The following is a 19,671-nucleotide window of genomic DNA, read 5'->3' as shown; positions in this document are numbered from 1 at the left end:
CGTATTCCCTTTTCCTTAATATCGAATTATGTCGTAAACGAAAGAAACTTCTATCGTTGAAGAATACAATCATTTCGAATGGTTGTCATTATAAGAATGATTAAATAAAGTTGTATTTTGCTTGCCAAATGCAATTTTAAAAGCAGAGAATAGATTATATGTATATGTAAGGGTGTATCAAAATATTTTAATAATTTCTACATCAGGAATGATTTGAAATTTATATCGTGTATTTGATTCGGGAAGGCAAGTGAATGTCAAAGAAAACCATGTACATAAATATCTTTTAAGATTGTTTTGGAGGAGCGTAAACAAGCAGGCATGGATGGGGACAGAACCACAAGGTTCAAAGGGTGAAGTCACAGGAACTTTCTGCATTTGAATCGTTTCAAGTATATTTTTTAACTTTGTTACTGTAAAGTTACTCTAGGAAACGTACCCATTTGTTCACCGCCCTTTATCTATTTTGGGAGGGGGAAGAAGGCACCCAGACTCCGACTCCATCACCATGGATCCACCATTAGTTACATCAATTAAGGCATGATAATTTACGGATGAAAAATGACAGGAGATGTGCTAACTTACAAAGTATTCATCTGTATTTGTCGTGTAATTGTGATAGGTCGAAGGAAAAAGGTGAACTGATGTGACACGTTTGGGTCGAGCTGAAAAATTGATGTTTCCCACTGCAAAGTTCAAAAGAGGAGGTAATAAATGGCTTGGAAAATTCCTGGAAGTATCTTCATTCTTGAATACACATGGTAGATATCCACTGACATGCCTGGGAGGTTTTCTAACAAAGCTACGGGAAGGCCTTCCAAACACCATTTTATCCACATTTTTCCATCCAATAACATCGCAAGTGCAACGAATAATTAAAACAGCGCGGGAGTCCATTATGGTTTACTTAGTTGTTTACAACACATCACACATGATGTATTATCATCTTTCCACACTACTCCAACTGCAAGTGAGATATTTAATCATGGAAGCAACAAGGCAGTCCTTGTCCTTGATGGTACATATATATAAACATATATACACAAAAGAGCTCTGACTATAACTTCCAACGAAGTTCATACAGTTTACATAAAAATCGATCATTAGTTAAGCCAATGATGGTTGTGGGAACTGATGGTTATATTATATCTGTTCTAGGCCCATATTTAGCTGATCATTATAGCAATGGTGCCAGCATAAGTAAACACATTATAAGAACAAATGTTGAAGATATTACAAATTGGTTACAGGAGGGTGTTGTTTTGTTGTACACAGGGGCTTCCGCGACTCTTGTCGATTTCCGTCAGGAACAATGATTTAAAGTTTGAATGCCAGTTTTTCTACATAAGGGACATAAGAAGCATTCAACAGAAGATGCCAACATCTCAAGACTGGTCACAAAATTACGATGGGTAGTAGGGAGCGTTAATGCACGAGTGAAACAGTGGAATATTTTGACAAAGTAGTGTCAAATGCACTTGTTTCTCACATAGGTAACTTCCTTAAAATTATCTGTGCATTAATGAATAAATTTCGACCACCCCTGGCCAATCTGGATCCATCAACTGCTGAGACTGCAAGAAGGATGGATGAAAAAGCAAAGGAACCGAACAGTGTTCAAATTCTGGTTCAAGAGAACAACTTACTGAATAAGCGCAAAATCTATTTTAAGATGGATGCATCCACTGACGAACTGACTGATTCCCTAATGCTCTCAATTGATTACGTGCGTTATATCACTATGGGCATTTATCAAGTCAAAAAGGCTCCAAGCTATACAATTGAACATATCACAAATGAGGAGCTTTATGATGTTATGGCATGCATGGCTTTTCCAGGTCTGTTACATGGAAAAATCCAGTCTTGACACTCCAGAAAGAAAACATATTCAATGTGGATCCAATAACGATTAGACAGATTCCGTCAAAGGATGGTACTGTAACTGCAAGGCTGGTGCTCGGGTTGTAGGGTGTTGTGCACAAATGTCAAGTGTCATATGGTTTCTCAGCTGCAAAAGATGGGAAAATGATGAGTTGACAAAGTTAAAATCAATAACTTGTCATCTTAAGGATGCATAATTTATTTCAAGAATGTGAAAATAACAACGGAAAATCAACTGAGGAGTGATTGCTACACTGCAACCACTGCCTTCATCAATATTCATCTGGTTCCGTGTATATATATATATATATATATATATATATATATATATATATATATATATATATATATATATGTATGTGTGTGTGTGTGTGTGTGTACATACATGTGTGTGTGTATGTGTAAAATATTTTTTTATAATTTGAATTGTCATCCACATCAAAATGTCTATATTATTATGGCATGTCATTTGGTGATAATAAGAAAGCGAGATTGATAGTACATTCCACATTTAAATGACCATAAAATATATTTTTAAGACATGCTCTGCAATTATTTTGACTTTGTATGCTTGTGTTTTACTGACAAGTTTGTTTTTCAATACTGTAACCTCATGGGTCTGGAAAATTACTCAGGGATTTTAGCTTTCTTTTTCAGACCTTGATGCAACAAGGGTTCGTCTGACTTTAGCAATAGAGATAAAACAACAATAAAGAAATATTCAAAATCCAGTACAGATTTATTCAAACATCTCTCATCTGTAAAACAGAACTACACCCTTTTTAACAGTTTACAGATTTAACTTTTACTTATAGAATTATACCAGTAGATACATCTGTAATGGATATATTTCGATTAGCTTAAACCATTCGGCTGTTCTGAGAGGAATGTATCCATTTTTAGGATGTACTAAAACATTTGCTACTAGCAGACCGGTTTTCTCCACAAATTTGGAGAATGGTTCAGTTAAGCCCATGTCATCCTTATCATACAGGTCAATTGGTCTGCCATTTACAATTACTTCAGATTCAGGCAATATCACAACATTTTCAGTTAAAGCAATTCTACAGCACACAGTTTTCTTTTCATCTGATTTCATATAGTATGGTACTTTTTCTCCTTTTACATTTAAATAACCTTTATTAATAATAGGGTCACACTGGTGTTTCTTTAAAAAGTCAATACCAAGTATGCCATCTTGTTGTATGTCTGCTAACAATACTTCCTGTGTGAAAGTACGAGTCCCTAACATAATTTCTACCTCTGCTTTACCATCAAAAGGTTGGCTTTCTCCAGTTACAGTTAAAAACATACTTTTTACTGGAGTCACCTCCGGTTGTGAGTTTTCTGACCACGAATTTACTACTTTAGTACTTAGAATTGTAACATTTGCTCCAGTGTCACACAACAAAGAAATGCAATTTCCATTTATTTTAACATTTACAAAATATCCTGTGTCAGTCCCTAGATTGTTTAGTTTGATCAATTTGGACCTTTCTTTCTTTACAGTCGCGATCTGGTCCCCAAGCTTCACCCATTTCTGTTTCCCTGACTTCTGGTCTGTCTGTCAGTATTATCCCATTTGTTTCTAAAACTATGGTTTGGCTTGTATTTTTTAATTTGATTTCTATCTCTTTGTTCAAGAATTTGTTTTCTGTTAGTACTGTGTGAAAAGTTTTGAAACCTTTTTCCATTGTAATCTCTTTGGCCAACATTTCTTCTGACATTGTCATTCCTATCTACTTGTTTTCTGTTCAAGTTTTTGTATTCTTTTTTTCTGTTTCTGACTGCAATTTTTCTACTGTTTCAGACAAACGTTCTAGCCTTTGTACAATTTTATCTAGCTTGCCCTCATTAGGTACAGTTTCTATTTCAGACAGGGAGTTCACATTTTTCTGCCTCTGTTTATCAGGTAGTTTGTGAGCTTCCATTTCAACAGCTATTGTTTCAGCCTCGTTTACTGTTTTAGGACCACATTCTCTTAGTCTTAATCTGGTTTCAGAGTCCAGCAAGGCATCAATAAAGTAGTCCAGGGCTAAAATTTCAATGATTTCACCAGTTGCATCAGGATATGCCTGTCTGGTCAGTTTCTTGATGTTTTGAGCTAATTTAGAAATTGATTCTCCCTTTTCTCGAACTCTAGATTTAATATGAGTCCTGTATATTTCAGCTTTATTTAGAGTTCCAAATCTGGATTTTAATACTTTTACCAGATTGTAGTAATCATTCCTTTGTTCTGGTTCAATTTCATTAAGCATAGAGCGAGCAGTACCAGTGAGACTGCTAGCTAAATACAATGACTTTGAATGATAATCCCAGTCATTAAGTTCTGCAATAATATTGAAATGAGTTAAGTATTCATCTATGTCAGTCTGACCGTCATATAGCTGAGGTTTAATCCTAGCCTTCTTATTGTTTCCCATTATCTCATGAGTAGGTGTGTGTTCTCTACTACTACTGATTCCACTGTTTCTTTGGAGGCTGGGGTTTTCTATTTCTCTAGTTCTGGAATTTTCATTTCTATTTTCAGTCAAATGTAACTTTTGATGTAGATGATGCAATTTTGACTCGAAATCTTCAAATGTAGATTTCATGTGGTCTACTAGGGTGAGTACTGTATCTTTAACTTTGTTGCTAAACTTGTCATTTGTTTTTCTAGATTACTTTCCAGTTTACCACAGGGACTTGAATCCCTTGATCTTATTTCATTACTGTTATTATCAATCTCAGTTGTCACACTTTCAGTTTCATTTCCTGCTTCACATTTCATATACATGTCTTCCAAGCGTAATAAATGTGCATTTTGCTTCATTTCCAAACCTGATCACTTTTTTTTAAATAATTGTTTTTATAAATTTTATCTACTATTGCTGGAGTCAGATTTTTATTTCATTGTTTCTTTCCTTTTTCCAGGATGATCATCTCTACCAGATTTTCAAAAGAGATTTTATTTTAAAAAAATTAAGAATTGTGTTATGGTGTTGTTCTCTTTTCTTTGATTAGATCATTATGATCCTACTTCTGACTACCAATTCTGTAACCTCATGGGTCTGGAAAATTACTCAGGGATTTTAGCTTTCTTTTTCAGACCTTGAAGCTACAAGGGTTTGTCTGACTTTAGCAATAGAGATAAAACAACAATAAAGAAAGATTCAAAATCCAGGACATATTTATTCAAACATTTCTCATCTGTAAAACAGAACTACACCCTTTTTAACAGTATACAAATTTAACTTTTACTTATAGAATTATACCAGTAGATACATCTGTATTGGATATATTTCGATTAGATAAAACCAATCTAATTCACTAAAAACTAAGCCTGATTGTTAAACATATGTAATGTGGGCAACAAGGTTTTGAATTTCGGAATCCAAATTTGGTTTCCGAAATTTGTGTATAGAAAATTCGTCTGCTTTTGGGAACTGGTAGTTTTAAAGTCTAAGTTCCAAATTATTCTTCAAAATTTCATACATTAAATTTTCCTTCTCCAAAAATTACCTCTCTCATCTTTCTTGACTTGATCTTTGTTCTAGATCTTAACCAGCTCTTTTTCCTCTTTCCGTCTGCTGCCTTATCTTTCTACCCCTATCTGTCACCGACTTGGGACAACGACGCTGTTTATATACGAAGCATTCTGGTAAACAAAGCATGGATTGGTGGGTATTGCAATCGATCGGCCAATCCAAATCGACCATGCTGACGGAACATGACCGCACGACAGTAACACACACAACACGGTGTTTTAATTCTTCGAATTTAACCTTGTATTGGACAATATAATCAGTCATGACAAACCTACCAGAATATAATATTCTCATCTTCGAATGTCATGCAAGTAATTTAATTTTAAAATCTTGTATTGTTGTACAAAATACGCGAACGGGTAACGAGCATTATTATGTACGAGGGGACATCTCAAAATGGCTACGCTCGACTACAAGAACGTGTTGTGGCTAAAATCAGCTGATTCGAAGATACATGAAGTAACGGCATAGCAATACTTTTTATCTTTGATGACTGTGCAGTCATGGCAGGTTCGGTCTATATAAAATGGCAAAGGTGTAGCTGACTACATCAAAGTTTCTTGTGACGTGTTGCCTTTATAATAAGCATTGAAAATATTGTTACTGTATAATTTTTGGCCACCTCCCTTGGTGTCTATATGAGGGATCAAAGGTTAAATGGCAAGTACAGAAACAGTTGCTCATCTCACCCTTATGATAACGTGTATATTACTCATATTATGTAATGTTGTGGATGGATTGATGTGGATGTTACAAGCATCATGATTTGCGTGTAATTGTGTTTGACTACTAACGTTATGTACAAATTATGTATTCAGTGCATTTCATATTAAATCGACCATTGTGCTTTATTGGCATATTAATAAAGTGTTTTCGCGCCAGTATATATTTCGCAGCTAAAACATAACAATTTGATGTATTTTTGGGGTGGGTGGGGGTGGCCCATTTACCCATTACCTTTCATGTTTTACAAAAGTATGCACAAATTACAAAAGTGTTGGTGTAAGGGATATTACATATTGCTTGGCATTCGCATTAATATGTAGACAAATATATAGTTCAAAAACGGATCATAGATTGACTAGAGGCTACATCAAGGGGTATGGAAGTGAAGGTATTTATATGTATTTCTGCTACAGATTGAAACACGTGTGTGTGTTATATTGTCATGCAAGTATAAAGATAAAAATGCATAAAGAACACTTGTCATTTCCAGTTAAGGGAGCAATCCAATATATTCGGCGAAGAAGCAAAAATATTGGTCCCTGATAATGCCTAAATATATTCATAGTATTCAATAATATTAAACAATAATTCAAATAAATCAATAACATGAAACATCGTTCAGTAATGTTAATCAATATTTCATGTTGGAACATTTTTTATTATTTTATAGTTAAGTACCTTTTTTGTCAATGTAATTTAGGTGTAGTATTCAGCGGACGTAAACGTTTGCTCTTAGGCAAGATAAATCCATATGGAATAGTTTAAGAAATACAATTTTATTTACAGAGCTTTATAACCCCCCAAAAATAAAAATGCATATTGCAAAATTTAAAACTGAGTGAATAGTTCTTGACAAAGCAGTATCTACGAGTACTTGAAAAAGCAGTATCTATGAGTACTAAACGGAAAAGATGACTACTTTTCATTTATTTTATAAAGTGTTTTGACAACATGTAACCATGGCAACAGATTTGCTATTAGTTTTGGTTAACCGCTACAGTTAGGTAATTTGTGTTTAGTGAGTGCATTTATTTTATCAGATGTTTCGAGGTCTCTTGCTTGCATAGATTTATTTTAACACGTCCCTGAACCTCCAGTTATATAGAAAGCCTTATAGCGAGATATTCGCAATATTGTTGCGTTGGAATAAGGAGAAACACGTCGGCCTACATGTATTATAGTACTTACAATATTTAGGCACAAACATTGCCTTTGAAACCGTTGTCGACTTATACAAGTCAGTGAAAAAATGTGAATAGCTTTCCTTTAATGGTATATATGAACACATATTTATATAACGTTATTTTTATTCGTTAAAATGTTTATATACGTTTTTGAATTTCTTCATTGCCCCCACCGAGGGCCCCAATTTTGACCCTACAAAGAATTGACTATAGGCATACATGTGCATATGAGAGAGAGAGAGAGAGAGGGGGGTATAGTCGTATATATGTTTTTAAAACGATGAACAGTTAGAAAAATACTTACTTTGACTTTTTATCATCGAAGTTTATGTGCAAACTTTCCTTAAAAATTCGTTAAAGCTGCATTAATGCTACGAATTTCTGAATTTTGCACGATGTAAACCACTATCTTTGACGACTCTTAAGTGGTAGTAAATAACATTTGCAAAACGAATAATAAAATGATTGTGTTTCCATTAGTTCGTTATAGGTATGTGTTCTTTATCAACGTGAACATCCTCTCATTTCACAGACAGCAGCATGCAGTTAGTGTAATGCAGTATGCTCGCGCTGGTTTAAAAATAGATGCAAAAGGTCAAGAGAGTACAAAACCTCTAGACTGTTTCTTTCTTGTATTCTCCAATACCATTACTTGTAAAACATATTTCACAGTTTTCAGAAGTTCATTAAAAGTGCTGAACCAATAGTTTCTTTCTTTCTTATTAATGTCCATATTATATGTTTACGGATGAATATATAGTTTATAAATAGATTACAGTTTGACTATAGACTACCTCAAGGGGTGTGGGAGATAATTTATTGATTTTTTTCTTTTCTAAAAATAGAAACACAGTAGTGTACGTGTCATATTGCTATGAAAATATAAGGATAAAAGTACATAAATACATAAAGAACACTTGTCATTTCCAGTGAAGGTAAGAAACCCATGTATTCGGAGAAGAAGTGAACATGCAGGCCCCTGTTAACGCCTCCTTTACCGTCATATTCAATAATATCAAACAATCATTTAAATAAATAATATTAAACATCATTCAATAATATTAAAAAATATTTTATTGAGAAACAGGTTTTCTATTGTACGATTAAGTACCTTTTTGTCAACGTATTTTAGAAACAGTTTTCAGTTGACGTATACGTTCGATATCCTATTTTTTTCTACGATGGACCATTTTGGAATAGTTTTAGAAACTTAACGTCATATATACAGCAGTATAACCTCTAAAATAAAAATGCATATTGCAAATTTCAAACTGAATCAGCAGCTGATGGAAAAGCAGTATTGATGAGAAGTAAATGGAAAAGACGACGGATTTTCATGTCTTTGATTTTCATGTATTTTCTAATAGTGTTTTGACACCCTGTAACCATGGCAACGGAAACGTGAACACAAAACTGATGTCCGAAATAAATGTTAATCACCCCTCATGTATATTTTACATAACATAAATACATTTGGAGAGGGCGCAGAAAATGACCCGTATTCAATATATTCCTTTCCACATCAGTCCTACTAAACCCTATAATGCCGGATTTTCCCCAATTTACATTCTCTTTCACATGCAATCCTCCTTAAAAACCTAAATCAAATTACTTTCTGTTTCTCTTATTACCTTCTCTGACTACGTCCTTGTTACGGATACATACTACTTGCAAGCTACATATATACATTATCACGTGACCACACATTGAAGAATGCTACCTACAAGCCGACAGCCGAATACATAATAAAGTGTTTGGATATTAACCAAGAGAGAATAAGGTAACATTGATGATATAGTCAAGCGAATTATTACATAATGAGCAACATTCTGTAAATATGTTTGGTCAATCAAACAGGTATGGAACTTGATCATTGGTTAAACAAACAACGTAGCACAGTACAATGACCTTCTCCAATGCCTAATGTACGAATCACACACACACACAAACCGATATATATATATATATATATATATATATATATATATATATATATATATATATATATATATATATGAATGAGCTATTGCGTGGTTTATTAGCAGTGAAAATAATATCACCCACACAGTTTTGACAAATTTATTTTTCTGATGTTTTGAGAAACTCGTTATTCTGAATAACAATATGATGACAAATATAGTAAACATCCGCACAATTCCATATGACGTATCGCCTAACTCTGCTCACTTAGACGCTCCTGTATGTAGGGTTAAGGGAGACAACTTTTCATGGCTAATAACAGTTTCTCAATTTTTGTATTCTTATTTATGTTCATTACCAATGATTTAATCACAATGTAATGAGACCCAAATTGGCAAGATATTTGAATAAAGTTGTCAATCTTATATAGACTGATTCAATATAATTTGCAGTAGAGTTTTCGTAATGTTTCACTTAACAGTCTAAACCCATGCTGTCCTAAGTTTGATAATTACTGAAGGACTTAGCTTATGAAAATAGGATATGTACAAACATGAACATGTTGACGTATCTTAGAGGTTTACAGTGAGATATGCTTTGTAGGACAATGTGATGTAACCTAACAGGCTGTTTTCTAATGACATTGATCGGTACACCTTATGATTGTTCTTAACAAAATAACATCTCAAATAATGATACTTCCAACATAATTGGAAATGATTTCCTCTTCAGTCTGGTGTATGTATGTATGTATGTATGTATGTATGTATGTATGTTTAGAAGGAGCGTAACAAGCAGGCGTGACAGAACCCCAATACCTAAAGGGTGAAGCCACGTGAAGTTCCTTCCTTTGAGCCGTTTCAAACATATATTTTATGTCTTACTGTAAAGTTACTCTAGGGAGCGTACCCATTTGTTCACCGCCCTTTATCTATTTTAGGAGGGGGAGGAAGTCTTTCAGATCCCGCCTCCATCACCATGGATCTACCATTATTTACATCAATTATTGCATGAAAACTTCCGGGTGCAAACTGACAGGAGAAATGTTAACTTACAGAGTATTCATCCGTATTTGTCATGTAAATGTTATATGTCAAAAGAAAAATAATTGCATGTTCTCTGTCTGTTATCTCTCATTTTTTTTTATCTTTCATAGAATGAAACAGATATGTTCTGAGGTCAGTTGTATAAAAAGTAGTCAATCAAGACAATGTGTCGAAGGCATATGCACGTGAAACTTGGGTGATATGCCCTCACTTTTCGTTTGTGCAGCAAGTATTCTTTTGTCTTAAAGTCGTTATTACTGAAGATGAATTAGAAGAGAACAAGAAATAGGGGGGTGGGTGGGTAGGTGTTTCTATGACATTTCCCTTGAAAATGAACGATCAGCCCAATTTATACAAATTTACAAGACACACCTGATTTAAGTTGAAGCATGACATATGAGTAGGTTTGATTCCGTTTTATTAAAGACTGTCCAATTTAGTACAAAATTCATTCGTTTTCAAGTGGGCTATAGTTTTATAAGTGTCCAAAGTAATGACCACGATATGACCACATGCCGATTTTTTAATTGCACTGACCATAAACTGTCAGGTTTCAAATGTATTGATAATGTTCCTAATATCATCAACGCTCAGATAATATAAAGCAGTCACATGATTTACATTTTTCTGAATGATGGAATGACTATCAAAATTTCTTCTTGTTAGGAAATATAAATTTTTTTTCCAACATTGTAGTTTATACAGCGCATTAATGTAATTAAACGAAAAATTATTAATAACTAGTGATTAAAACAGGCTAAGGCTAATGACTAAAAATCACATATTTCACATCTGTAACTTGTTGTCGCAATATTATTGCTATACAAATTGTCTTAAGGCTAATGACTGGAACAGAGTAACCAATGGATGTTGTGCATGTAAAATTACCTCCCCTTGCTACTCTTGCACGTATTGTCTTATGACAACTGACTGAAACATAAGTATGGCTGTTATATAATTAACTTGTCGTAGGTAACTTATGGCTTCCTACAATCCTCCCACTCCCAATCTGTCGCATGCCTGTCTCTCTGTTGCATTTTTCAACATGTATATATGTTGCTGATGGCCTTTGCTTCGCTCTAACTAACCCACAATTATAATTAGCTTGTCTCTTTGAATGTAGTTTATATTGTGGTCCAATCTTTACAAAAATAATATGTTTTTAAGATGACCATTACGGCATGACAGTCGAAAACTGGCGTCATTAATTAAGATTGATGAGTAATAGACAATATACTAATAGCAGTTCATGGATTATCAAAGAAATGTTTGTTTCTTGAAACGAAACCTGGATTCTTATTGTGCGAACACAGTCTTCTTTGATACAACGCAACCAGTCTACTTACTTTTTAACAACGCAATCAGTCTTCATACTGTCCTCTTACTTTTTGTTAGAACACATCCAGTTTTCTTACTTTGTAACAGCGTTCGTACTTACCTCCTTTCCAGACGTGTAAACAAGCATTTCGTTCAGGAACTGCAATCAAAATATGCCTCTTACAGATACAGTGCAATCTGGCGAAAATGAAAGCGTGCATCCGATATTATATTACGACATTATTACTGAAAGGCAACATAAGAACAATTCGATTATGCTAAGCAATACTCATATATCCGTCCGTCACTCCCATAATACAATTTAAATTCGCCAGTATTAAACAATAAACCTTGCAAATGTCGCAATGACAGCTACACAACATTCACAGGAAACTGACGAGGACAGTGTCCCAGCCACTGAGGTTCTCACCCCGGTAAGCATTTCAAGCATTCACACTCTGCTGGTGAAATCACAATGTATATTGATTTAAAACGTTTGGAGGATTCCATACATCCCTGGAAAGTACCATGGAATTCCTAATATTTCAGTCACATTATCAAGCACTGTTTAGATTTAGAACAGAATTAACATGTTTTATTTTGCCTGTTATATCTTGGTTATCAACTTCCACTTGCTTCATAAAGAACCATGGAAATTACAACACAAGTTGGATAATGAAGGTTTACATCATAAAATATAGATTGGGAAAAAAAAGTGAAATATCACCCCGATCAGCCCCCTCCGCGAAATTATTTAAACGTTTATTGGATAAGATGTCCAACGTATTATTACTACGAGCTGGCTTGAAATTGCCAAACAGCTACTCACCCAGTATAAAAAAGTAACAAGAAACGTTTGAATCTGATTTACAAAATAAAGTCTGGAGCGAAAACGCGGTCATCCAAGTAACATAAATAACTCTGCTTGTGTCACTGGATATGTTTATATCTTCACGGTGTTGCTAAATGTTATGTGACAATAACAAACAACCCTGAGGGACATGCGATGTTGCAAACCGCCATGGGGTGGAAATGAAGTTGTTCACTTTATGAACACCATACCGAGAAGTTAATACAAACTGACCTTTAAAAATTGGATAACCAGAAGAAGAAAGTGTGTAGAGGTGTATGGGAAGGTCACTGATATGATTCATTGACGTACTGTTCACTAATTAAAGGCTTTGTTTTACTGTTGAACACCCATCGTTTCTTGCACAAGTTTCCCAGCAAATGTTTTGAGACGTAATTCTAATTCAGGTATTATAATTGGGTTCGACAAATGATATCTTTCTCATTCCGGTATGGTGTAAAGATATATAAAAAGTGCTGTCTGATAACATTAGTGCGAAAATGAGAACATTTGAAATATGAATAGTTTGGACACCTTGCCGATTTATACATTTTAACTATACCCCGTGATACACGTCGGAGTAAATAGAACCGTACATTATTTCAAGCGACGATACATTTCCGATATTTCGATTGAACTTTTAAAAAATGGGATGTTGCAATATTTATACCGATGTGTATGGAAAGCTTTTTGGAAACATTTTAAGATGAAAGAATATAGAGGATTGAATATATGAAATAAATGATTATTATTAATATTTTGCAGGTATCCAAATGCACATAGAGAATAATGGAAGGAATGATTCCCTTGTATTATAGCGATGTATCTCTTAGATTATTCAATGTCCTGGACAAAGTAGGACTCAGGGAGGATATACGTTGGAAGAGGATAAACATGATGTTTCAGTCAGATGAGATTGAATCTATGGTTTCGAAAATTCCTCATCATATCTTCGGGAGTCAAGCTGAGGCTACCACCACCCAAGGACTAAAGTCAGACATTGATATCCTTACTTGTCTTTCCAACTTCGGCGTGGTGCAGAGCATCCCGTCCTTGGAAACGTTTACATTTACATACATCATGGTCAGTGATCCGAGAACTCCGCCAGGGTATGTGAAATTACAAGTGTTGGATAGAGATTCATCATTACCAGTGTTCAATGCGCAATGTGAAGGTCACTTATTGGATTCATTCGGTCGTTCTGTTTTATGCAGTCGTAATTTCTTATCCATTAGTGATATGGAGCGGCATGGTCCAGCATATAAGAAACAGAGCGAAATCCTTTCAATCGACGCTGTGGCGGCATTGAGAGTCAGATCTTGGCCTGATCAGGCCTCTCAGTGGGAAAACAGAATCAACAATTACCCATCTCGAGAAAATATAGCTATTATCAAGCAGACTGGTGCTCTACTGGTTCCAGTTGGTCATCCACTCAGTCCAGAGAATCACCTGGAGTGGAGAATATCCATTTCATATGGAGAAAAAATTCTTGTGTGGCAATTCAACTCAACTCAATACAAATGCTATGTTTTGCTGAAAATGATCAAGAAAGATTTCGTGCAACAACTTTGTGGAGAAAAAGCTTTGAGCAGTTATCACTGCAAGACCTGTGTATTCTATGCTGTAGAAAGTACACCGTCTTCCCTGTGGCAACCCAAAAATATGTTATTGTGTGTTGATCTATGTTTGAAAACCCTGTGCCAATGGGTTAAAAATGGTTACTGCCCAAATTACTTTATACCAGGAGAGAACATGTTCCACGGTAAAGTATATGGCCATATCCAAGTTAAGTTGCTAGCTGTTCTACATGATCTCGTGAGACAGGAGGGAAAATATCTTATCAAACTGTCATGTGATGATATAGGTCAGGGACTGACTCGTCTTTGTCAGTCATCTTTAATCGATTCAATGAATCGGGCGACAGATGGCGTGAAATCTATGGGGTTAGCAATTACTGTTTTAAGTGCTAGTATTCATAGTTTTAGGATGAAATTTGCTTCGTTAGATCTGGTAAAAAAAATTGCTTTTGTGAAGAAATTATGTTGCACACATACACCAATACGGACACTACTTAAGATTTTCTGTTCCTCTAGTCTTGGATCAGATCTGGCCTCCCAGTGTTTAGCACAGGAAGCAATTGACCAAGAAAGTCTTGATATCGCTCACGAGCTTCTCTTGTTGGGCTACTCGTCTGATGTTGCCTGTGGAAGACTGAAGCTGGCTGCTTTTTATTTGAGGCAGGACAATTTCATCATGACAGAGAATGTCCTTCATCAGATTCAAGAGAATTATACATACCTGGTCATGGATGTCGGTACTGATCCCTCAGAACATGCTCTTTGTAAAATATTGGAGGACAATCTCTCACCAACTGAGTTTGTGAGACAATATGTTGCCTTTCCAGTATATTTTTTCCCATCAGAGATTAATTGCATGCCTAAAGCATTAATACTGCAGATGCTCCTATCAATAGGTTCACACACAGATGCCATCTGTACTTCCCAGTGCGCTTTTGTTGATCCAAAAATGTTATTGCACTACCTTGAGTACCAGTGCTACTTCCGACAGGGAAAAACTTCACACAAGATGGCCGCCTTGGACAACATGATGTGGGTCGCATTTTACAATGATCTAGAGTACAGAGACTCCGCTCTAAACCTGCTGGCATGTTGTTTGAAGCAGGAGGGGATGTATATGGAAGCATGCAAGGTACTCTGCATATCGATGAGGTTAAATAATAAACACAATGCTGCAATGTGGCAGATAGCTTTCCTAATTAATGATGCTTTTAGGTTGCTGCGACAGAGATAATGAACGAAAGGGACATTACATGAGAAAGAAAACATTAAACAAAGGTACAATTCAGTGTTATCTGCTAAATGTACTTAATGACATTTTACGTTTGTATCTTTCTAATTTCACTCTTAGAACTATTACGACTATGTGGTCTTAAAAAACGTAATATAAGTGTGTGAGAAGCAGTAAGCTATATAAAATTGAAATAAAATTTTCCTTTGATACAACAGTCAAAAAATGTTAATGATTTATTATTGCCAATTAAATCTAAAATACTCACATAATTACAGAAACAAGACCTAATTATTAAAGTGTTGATTAAACTTCTAGTGGACATCCAAATTAAACCCAAGGCTGAAGGATTTGACGTTCCTTTGGCGGCCCATGTAGTGGTGATGCGCCATATGTCTTTTGTTGGATCACACTAGTACAATATCCTTACTTGAAATTTGAATGTAAATTGAAGTCCCTATTTCCAACAATGTAAGTTTGCTGAGATCTTTTCATTTCCTGTAATATAATCATGTTGTATAAATCAATTTCCAGCCGAAATTATATAATGGACACAACATTAATATAATTATTGAAATTGCAATATAAATTCAAGTCTCTATTTCCGTGTATGCTATTATGATGTGCACTTTTAATTTCTTTAATACATTTTTAATAAAGCAAATTCCAGCCAAAATGAACTAATGGACACACTACTAATGCAATTAATCCTGTTCAGATCTTACAGCCCGAATGACGTATTTTCAAATAAACAAGATTTACAGTTTAAATAATCTGAGCACTTAAGATGTGTTTCGCGCTTTCTAAATTCTGTGGTCGTAGGTGAACTGGTCCACTTACTGTTACATATATTTAATCATGATGTCAAATAGAGGTTGGCACTCTACATTGCCCTGTATAATTCCATTTTCTAGCTCGTGAACGTCTGAAAGCTGGTTACCAACTTGTTTTCATTTCCCGATCATTTACGAAATGTGTTATCCATTTATGCATGCGGTCTGCTTAAAACTGCAGTGGTTTAACTTTGCAATCAGTCCTTGTAACATAATTGAAACGAATGGAATTTGTACTAAATGAATGACACAAACGCAATGTGTGTGAATGACGAGACTTGTGTTATGTACGATAAGATGATGGTACTAAAATAATGAATGAAACAATATATGCATTACCTGACTCTCGCACACACCCTACACACATTCACAAAATATCATGCTCGGAACCATGCCGGGTGCACTCTGGTTCAACTTCCCACTTGGAATTATAAAAACCGACAAAATATCAGTTTCACTTTGGCACAACTTCCCAGATTTATACTGGCTCAACTTCACACTTGCACCAATTTCAGTCTGGCGCAACAACGCCTCCTAACAGTTGCAGTCTGGTTCATCTACACTTCCCCCTCCACCAGTTTCAACTACAAATGCATAAAACTGGATACGTATAATACGAAATACGTTATCATACAAAATACTCAAAATACCCAAATATAAGTATATAAAATGGATCAATATCATTCAGTGAAAAGGGGAACCGAATGGTCGAGTGGTCTAAAGCGCTCTACGAGACGGATCACTGCCATCTCATCTCTGTCTACGTGGGTTCGAGTCTCGGTTTCAGGCAATGTGGGTATGTGAGAAAGTTCGACAGTAGCTCTCCTGGGTCGGTGGTTCTTTCTGGGATTTTCCCGGGGTTTTCCTCCAGCATTAATACTAGCCGCCATGTATAGCTTATCGAGTCCTGAAAATTCGCGTAAAATCCTACAACAACAACAACAACAACTCAATGAAAAGCATCAATGTACATGGGAATCAATCTTATTTTAACAGCTGTCAATTACCCCTATGGCTGTAATGTTGTGGTTCCAAACTGACACCCCGTGACAAGATCCAAGAGATGATGTACCGCTTGTAGTAAAACCTTACTATTTATACTATATGAAAAAAGAAGACGTTCAAGAACCAACGGTAAAATACCCGTGCATGTCAAGAAACATAGGCATCACTCTACGAGCGACCTACAACGTAATGTACTCATTCAGTAGCTATATGTCAAGGTAATGCAACAAGCTACTCTAGACATGCGTCGAGATGTTCTCATTAAGTAATTATATTTCAAGGCAATACAAACATGCTGTTCTAGTTAATGGTGTACGCGTCGACAAAATCAAATATACATTGTCATCGCTTAATGAAAAACCGAATTATTTTCTTGCTTTATTCCGTGATAATCCTTTTGTCCAAATTAAATCGTAGTTTTTTCAGGATTGTGAAAACTGCAATTAGAGTTTAGTCATATCATATTTTCGATTGCATTGATAGCCAGTTTTATGCTTAATTACAAGCGTACAAGTTAACTTGTATGGGATCGTTTGTGTGAGAAACTCCTTTTGCTTTATGCTAGCAAACATTTACATTCTTGGTCGGTGCTTCGTTCTGCTATTCATTATTGTCTCCATGATGGTGTTTATGTTATTTTAGTAATGAATATTGGTCTCTATGAGTTTCCATCTGCCGGATCCTTTCAGGGTTTTGGGATAGGGATTACAACTCGTTGTTTCCAACTTGCTGGAATCACTCCCGACCTCCAAATTGCATTCATCAGATTAAATGTTGTGGAGATTTATAAAAAAAAAATACATTTCATAGTCCAGCGTGTCCTCCCCGCAAGAGGTGTTTTTGTCTCTTTCTTTTTAAGATGAGCCCCTACATGAATATTGAAAACAGTGCAATAGTTTATCAATGAACATACAGTGAATCAGGGAAAGTATTCCTTGAAAACTTGGATAGACTAATGCTGAGCTAATGTATGGTATGGTTGTGTTATCTGTGAACAATCATCTAATTCTGGCATTCAAAACAAAAGCAGAAAACCTAAATTCCATTGCAAAATTATAGCCATGTATCCAGTCTCCCTTCATGTTCCTTAGAAAGATTTAGTGTACTGGAAATTGTTATATTTATTGAGAAATTACTTGTAAAATATTTACTTATGAGCTAATTATTTCCAAATTAAACAGTCACTTCCTAAGTCTATTTTATGTACTTTACGCCTACTCAAATGTCCAACAAATTTTGAAACAAATGACTACAAATCATAAATATTTGGCTATGAAGGGAAACGTACCATCTGTGATGTATTGCAACTCAACAAACACAGCTTACGGTCAATAATATATTTCTTTATTTCTCATGACGGATAGCATGAATGGATCACCCCCCTTGTGTATACGTGCTTAGTTATGCCTTTATTAATGGGAAACAGAGCAGCGGCATGTTGCAGAAAATGCATATGTAACCCTCAGTCATAATTTAATTTAAGTTTATCCAGAAAAGGTATCTTCTCATTTAAGACATATAGCTACAATACCATCTGAAATTATTAAAACTAGCAGCATAATAGTATAGATCTCCAATACAACTGAGTCTCACTCATATTGTGCATCTCTACAATCACCGTGATATAATAAATTTTGTTGTTGGTGTATGATTTAACGCAATTTTCAACGCGGGATATGCAATAAATGGCGGACAGTATAACTGGTGAAGGACGAACCACCGACGCACGAGAAGCTACTGGCTAGATTTTTCACGTACCGACGTTAGCCAAGCCTAATACACAAACCCACGCAGACAAAGGTGAGATTTCAATGATCCGAAACTTGGAGTGCGTTAGATCACTCGGTCAATTGGCATCCTGATATCTGACTGAAAGTAACGCCACCGCGTGGAAGGTGTGACTGATATAGTGTTGCTAATTAATTGTGGCTACCGAATAAAACATATAATTTATATTTACTTGGAACTATTAAAGAGAATATTCCGGTTTATTATCAAATTGAGAAAGCTAAAATGATTCCTATTTAATATTTATATCGTGTTAAATAAATTAAATTAAAAGAGAATAATATTATTTACCGTAAGTACAACAACAACCTCAGTATGACAAATATAAACATGCAATCTCTATTCTTCAGTATGTTGTTCTTTCTACCTTGGTCGGTTTAGTTGTCAGTTTTGTCGTCATTAGCCAAGAGAGAGAGAGAGAGAGAGAGAGAGAGAGTGAGAGTTAGAGAGAGGTGTATGTATCCAAGACTGTACAACTAACAGTTTCACCAACACACACACACACACACACACACACACACACACACTATATATATATATATATATATATATATATATATATATATATATATATATATATATATATCTGTGTGAGTGTTTAACTTTTTACAATGTTCGTATATTATAAGGGTCACATTGTAAACATCATATTGCATTACCAACGTTTCGTAAATAGTAGTCCGCTTTGGTCCATTTCGGTACACTATACTTTACGATGATGATTATTTGTAAACAACACGTGTGTTTGGATCTGAGTTTGACACATTGGACAAATCCTAATATACC

The 19,671-nt window shown here is 35.1% G+C and overlaps 1 protein-coding gene and 1 pseudogene across 1 annotated transcript; both read left to right on the top strand.

The window, feature by feature from the left end:
* The first annotated feature begins 334 nt into the window (after positions 1 to 334).
* On the top strand, positions 335 to 2,078 carry LOC149790134 (uncharacterized; annotated as a pseudogene).
* A 6,894-nt stretch (positions 2,079 to 8,972) lies between these two features.
* LOC149790133 (uncharacterized) lies at positions 8,973 to 19,227 on the top strand. The gene is made up of 2 exons (XM_089972114.1): positions 8,973 to 9,098; positions 13,217 to 19,227. Exon 2 carries the CDS (start codon positions 13,241 to 13,243, stop codon positions 15,260 to 15,262), a length of 2,022 nt encoding a protein of 673 aa, XP_089828240.1. The 5' UTR covers positions 8,973 to 9,098; positions 13,217 to 13,240; the 3' UTR covers positions 15,263 to 19,227.
* The last annotated feature ends 444 nt before the right edge of the window (positions 19,228 to 19,671 follow it).

This window comes from Sinohyriopsis cumingii, chromosome 10 (genome assembly GCF_028554795.1).
Source record: "Sinohyriopsis cumingii isolate HCF-2022 chromosome 10, ASM2855479v2, whole genome shotgun sequence".
Taxonomy (NCBI): domain Eukaryota; kingdom Metazoa; phylum Mollusca; class Bivalvia; order Unionida; family Unionidae; genus Sinohyriopsis; species Sinohyriopsis cumingii.
This window is presented reverse-complemented; position numbering and strand designations above follow the sequence as displayed.